General features: G+C 54.9%; 1 protein-coding gene across 1 annotated transcript in view; it reads left to right on the forward strand.

The window, feature by feature from the left end:
* The window catches only part of FBXO10 (F-box protein 10), an 18563-nt gene extending 15485 nt beyond the window's left edge, over positions 1–3078 (forward strand). Inside the window, exons 9-10 of the mRNA XM_010005533.1 lie at positions 1416–1611; positions 2913–3078. Coding sequence (XP_010003835.1) covers positions 1416–1611; positions 2913–3078 — 362 coding nt within the window. The remainder of the gene's footprint in view (positions 1–1415; positions 1612–2912) is intronic.
* Positions 3079–6169: the final 3091 nt, after the last annotated feature.

Raw genomic sequence — 6169 nt, forward strand, 5'->3', positions numbered from 1 at the left:
AACAGAGAGGAGAGGGAGATGAAGAGGGACAGAGAGACAAAGAGACAGATGTGCAGGCTGAGTGAGCTGTGCTGAAGAGCGGGGGGAGCTGGCATCTGAACTAGATTTTTGGACATTGGAGGCAGTGTTCCAGCATCCAGCAAGTTCCCAAAATTAGGACCTGGCTCAAGGTTACCTCCATTCTATTCTTTGTTGAGGTGGAAACATTGTGCATCAAAATGACAGATAAATGCATTTTAACATTGTAAAAGGGCCCTAAAATGAGTGTACAGAAAGCCCTGCTGAGATGAATGCTTTGCAAGAGGCCCACAGGGCTGCAGATGCCTTTTGAAAACCATGCACATAGAAAAAAATTGTCCTCTGGACCAGAGGCTACAAACCACTGCATTTTGGGGGTGTTGAGCCTGGAGAAGAGAAAGCTCCAGAGAGACCTTAGAGCAGCTTCCAGGGCCTGAAGGGGCTCCAGGAAAGCTGGGGAGGGACTTGAGACAAGGGCAGGGAGGGATGGGATGAGGGGAAGGGTTTCCAGCTGGCAGAGGGAGCTGAAGATGAGATGTGAAGGAGAAATTCTGTTCTGTGAGGGTGGGGAGACCCTGGCCCAGGTTGCCCAGGGAAGCTGTGGCTGCCCCATCCCTGGCAGTGTTGAAGGGCAGGTTGGATGGGAGTTGGAGCAGCCTGGGCTGGTGAGAGGTGTCCCTGCCTGTGATGATGTTTGAGGTTGGATGATCTTTTAGGTCTCTTCCAACCCAAACCATTCCACAATTCCATGATTTTCTGTGGTCCAGCTGTCCCATCTCCTGGAGCACACAGGCAGAGTTCATTTGTGGAGCAGAGTGGTGGCCCAGTCTTTGAAGTGCTGGTGGCTCCATGGTGCTGCCATTATCACCTGCCCACGGGCAGAAACCCAGATGTGCCTGGGGACTGTGAGGAGGCAGCACTGTCTGGGATGTCCCAGCAGGTGTTCTTCTGGAGCCAGGGAGGGTAAAGGACCAAACTGATCTTCCTGATGATGACACAGCAAACTCTGTGGCCTTGTCAGACTTCTAAGTGCTCTTTTGTCACGTACGAAGAGCTGACAGCCTGTCAGTACCACCATGAGGAGTCTGGAGGGCAAGGAGCAGTGGCAGGTTCACATTCAGCAGTGTCTGTACTTGTGTTTCAGCAGGGGGTTGGGTTCCAGCTGCAGTGAAACTTGTGGCATCTTGTATTGAGCTTTCAGCTGAGGCCACCAGTGACTTGTGGAAAGCTTTGGGAAAGCTTGTGTGTGCACGGTCACGGTGTGCCTGGGCTGAACTCTTGCTAGACTCCCAGACTGGCTGGTAGTGCTTGTGAACCTGCAGAAGAGCTTTGGGGCTTGGCTTTGTGTTGATCAAAGAGCCAGATGAACAATGTCCTGCTTGGGCCATCCTGACTAGAGCTTATCTTGCAGGTGACCAAGAACAGGATCCAGTCCTTTCGGGACTATGGGATTGCTCTCTTTGATGAAGCCAAAGGCCTGGTGAAGGAAAACCTCATTTTCCAAGGGAGGTCCAAGAAATCCATTTTGCGACCAATGTCCAATGCAGGGGATTGCATCATCCAAAACAATGTATTTCTCACCTTCAGGAAAAGGTGAGGCTCCTGTCCCCATGCGTGCAGCCGTGACCCTCAAGCCCCTGTTGTGCTCCTGTGTCAGGAGAGCACAGGGGGCTTTGAAGCTCCTCACCCCAGCTTCCCACACCTGCTGACCCAGGGCACCAGCCCCATGTGGTGAACCACTGCAGGTCAAGAAACCAAAAGGTTCCTCATGGGCTACCTCTAAAGCCACTGAAGGGCTTGGATTATTCCTTGAGAGGCCAGCGTGAGTCGTCACGATGTCTGTGAGCCCAGGAACGTTTGCTCTGTGCCATGGCATCTCACTCTCCTGCACAGCTGCCCCTGGAGCCTGGAAGCTCTGTGTGTGCTGCACTGCTGCCCCTGCAGCTTGGGCAGCCCAGGAGGTGTAGCCAGGGCAGAGTGGGAGGGAGGAGGATGGGCCAGAGCCACCCATGGTCTGCACTGTGCTGCTGAGGAAGGGGGTGGATGTAAGCACCAGGCTGCATGCCAGGCTTTTGCTACCAGAGCAGCATGAACAGAAATTGGGAAGATGGATCTTGGAGTGCTTGTTGCTCCGAGGCATCATTTAGCTACCCTGGTCTTTGTGCCAGTATGAGGACGTCTTCTGCTGGCCTTCAAAGGTAGGGCTGTAGCTGCAGAGCTGTAATGGGCATTGCAAAGCTCTCTTCAGCAGCTGCCATCACCTAGATCTCAATCACTCTCATCATTAGAGGCCTTGTTCAAACAAGTCAGCACAGGAGTCCTCAGCAGACGCTGGGGAGGGAAAGCAGGGGCCCCAATCCTATGCAGTGGCTGGATATTCCTTAGATTGTTCTTTTTAGCTAGAAATTTGACCTTGACTCTTCTTTCTCCCTGGGCCGCAAATCTTGGTCCAGGGTGTAAGAGAGGGCGCAATGAAACTGGAAGAATTGTATGACTGAGGGAGGGTTAGGCCATGGGATCTCCCAGGTTGGTGCTCTCACCTGATCCTGCAGATTCCCATAGCATGGAAGTCAAGTAAGTGCACTTAGCTCCAACATTTGTCCACGAGATTTCCAAATCTGGGCCCCTTTCAGCATGTCTTGTGAGGTCCCAGCATTGACTCCCTCTGCAGGCTCCTGGCCCACCCACCAGGAAGTGCAGTCACTTGGAGGTGTTGGCTGGGAAACCAGAGACAGGCGCAGCAGTGAAGCTGGATGTTCCATCTCAGTTTCCTGCAGCTCTTGGGTCTGCAGCAGATGTGGGGCGAGCTCTGCTGGGCTCTGCTACTCCCAGGAGGGACAGTCCCTCAGGAGAGTGTCCAAGCTCTGCTGACCACGGGTCTCTCCTCTCCCCAGGTCTGACGTGGGGTGCATGCTGAACAACCCCCCAGCGCGACCGCAGCCCCCGGGAGGAGCCGCGGGCGCCCACAGAGCCGCCCCAGGGCAGGGGGTTTCCAGCATAACCCGCAGGGGGGGCGGGGGCTGCCACAGCCATGGCAGCATCTTCTGCACCATCCTCTGACCAGAGAGCAGGGTCGGTCTTTTCACCAGAGCTGCCACCAGGAAGCTCTCACAGCTCAGGGAGGGGGAACCCCCATTGGACTCAACTCCCTTTTTCATGAAGGATTTTGCAGCGTCAGTGTCACCTCACTAAATAAAAAATATCTGGTCAGCAGCCTCTGAATTCCTCCTCTCTGCCCACTGGGACTGCTGCTGGGGTAATTTACAAGTGAGCAGTTCCTCAGGTGAAGCGTGCTCCTAGCAGGACCACTGGTGCACCCAGTGGGGCCTCCCCAGCCTGAGCTCTGGACAGACCCCTTCCTGAGGGCCCTGCAGCATTTAATTGTTAGTTTGGGAATCACTTGCTTTGAAGCTGCTTTGTCAGTGACTATTTGTGCCAGGACACCCAGTCTGACAACGTGTGGTCTGGCTCCCTTTCTGTTTGTGCTGAGGGACCCGAGGGGACACACAGCTGGAGCAGACATAGAGAGACACCTGTGAGCAGCTCTGCTGCTGTTTGCACAGTTTCTGCCCCTTGGTCCCCATCTCCTCAGCTTCTGGCACCAGGACACAAGACGCTGAGGCTGAAGTCACCCCTTAGGCAGACAGACACAGAGTGCCTGGGCTCCCAAACCACTGCACCTCCTGGGCAGCAGCCCCAGACAGATGCAGATCCATACACCCCCCATGCTGCCCACCCCCTGGGTCGAGCCCTCACCTGGGAGTTTCTGCCCCTTGGTCCCCATCTCCTCAGCTTCTGGCACCAGGACACAAGACGCTGAGGCTGAAGTCACCCCTTAGGCAGACAGACACAGAGTGCCTGGGCTCCCAAACCACTGCACCTCCTGGGCAGCAGCCCCAGACAGATGCAGATCCATACACCCCCCATGCTGCCCACCCCCTGGGTCGAGCCCTCACCTGGGGAGGGTTGGAACAGCGCTCGGGAGGGGACAGGACAGGCTGGGCCTGTGCATGGGCAGGGACCCCTGGGCCTGTGAGGAGCTGGGGGGGCTGGATGTCCCCCAGCCCATGGAGCTGAGCTCCCCTGGGACTGGGAGGAGCTGGGCAGGGGTTTATGGCATTGATGGTGTCTCTGGGGGTGCCCTGCTGTCCCCTGGGGCCCAGGGCTCTCACTGCAGGGGATGGAGGGTCACTGGCCATGGCCTCATGTGACAAGCTGCTGATGCTGGCTGCATCACCAGCAGAGATCAAGAAGTCATCACTCTGCTCTACTCAGTGCTGGTCAGACCACACCTGGAGTGTTTTGTTCAGCTCTGGTCCCTGCTCTACAAAAAGGATGGGACAGACTGGAGAAGGTCCAGAGAAGGGCCACAAGGATGATCAGGACTGAAGCACTTGCCATGTGAGGAGGCTGAGAAAACCGGGTTTGTTCAGCCTGGAGAAAAGAAGGCTCAGGTGAGATTTTATTACAATGTTCCCATACTTAAAGAGTATGGGAAGAGTACTTAAGAGTACTTAAAGCCTCTCTTGAATTAAAGAGAGGCTACCAAGAGCATGGAGACTCCTGAAATACAAGGAATCACATAGAAAAGACGAGGGGTAATGGGCACAACTGCTTCTGGGGAGATTCTAATTGGACACAAGTGGTATATTTTTACTATTAAAACCATCAAACATTGGAATAGTCTCCCTCATTCCCCTACATTGGACAGTTTTGTCTCAGCTTGACAGGGTGTTGAGCCACCTCATATAAACTACACTAGTACCTAGAGAGGTTGGACCCAGGTGATCCTTGAGGTCCCTTCCAACCTGGCATTCCATGATTCTGTGATCTGCCTTGTCATCCCTGCCTGACACCGGCTGCTGGATCCCAGCTGGATTTTCTGTTCTTTTCCCAGAATGAGCTGTCCAGATAGCTTCTGCCCTCGGACAACCTGGCCTAGCTGTGCTGCACAGCCTGATGTGCCTGCTCCCCTCTGCAGACCCATTAATGCTGCAACATGGTCCAAAACACTTCTTTCTTAACAGGAAAAGTACCTTTTCCTATATTTCCAGGAAAACTGCCGCAAATAAAATGCCATATTTTAAAAGTTGTGTACATTTTAGTAACTGAGGTGCTTTCCACACCAAGTGCAATTTTCCAGCCTGGCTGTTGGGGAAACCCCTTGGGAAGGGGGTGGTGGTGCTGTCAGGCCGTGGGACACAGCCCTGCTGGGGAGAGGGCTCTGGTGTGGTCAGGAGTGGGTGCAAAACCAGTGAGAGACAACACTGTCAGTTGTCAGCTCTGCCCCTGGCCACATGTGTGCACGTGTACACCTGACTTCTGGTGTACAATCCCTACCTGTCACCGTTTTGCCTGTTCTGTGGTGGTGCTTTGTGATCAGTGGTCAAAGCCCTGGTCTGCCTGAAGACAGAGGCAAAGCTGACCCAGCTCCACCTTCAGAGCCCAGCACGTGGGCAGCAGCCTCACTGCTGTCCCTTGAGTGCTCAGCACAGGGAGAGCCAAGCATGGGGGTCTCTTGGGATGAGCGTGACTCAGCTGTTGGGGACTGAGAGAAATGGAAGGATGGGCCCCCCAGGGCATTGCAGGGCAGTGCCTGCCACAGCTGTGCTGCTCAAGAGGAGACCAACTTTGGGGAAGGAATGCTTGTAGATTCTAGCTGAGACCCATCATCCAGCTGGTAAGGGGGCTGGTTTGCTTGACAGATGTTGCTGGAACGGGCAGAGTTAAGGGGCAGCTGCAGGTGGCAGTGGGAGAGGTGATGCAGGACAGCTCTGTCCCTGGTAAGCAGCAGGGGAGGAACAAGTGCTCAGGCTGGCAGCAGAGATGGCTGTAAGGGAGGGATGGGAGATCCCAAATGCATGCTGCCAGGCAGGAGCCTGTAGTCCCAGACCCTGTGTAGCTCTGCAGTGCTGACTGTCTCTTGCACAAAGGACCTGCAGCCCTGATGGGGTGGGGGGGATGGACAACATGACCCTGGGGACACCTGAGGGGTGGGAGAGGGGCTGTACAGCAGTCAGGACAGAGCCAGGCTGCTGACACAGACAGAGGGATCACGATGGTGTGCTTCAGCTGGAACTTGCCAGAAGGCTGGCATGCCTGCAGGAGCAGCTGGAGATGTTCAGTTCTGCTCTGAACATGCCTGTAGGGA

Source organism: Chaetura pelagica, unplaced genomic scaffold, assembly GCF_000747805.2.
Source record: "Chaetura pelagica isolate M959 unplaced genomic scaffold, ChaPel_1.0 scaffold499, whole genome shotgun sequence".
Lineage (NCBI taxonomy): Eukaryota > Metazoa > Chordata > Aves > Apodiformes > Apodidae > Chaetura > Chaetura pelagica.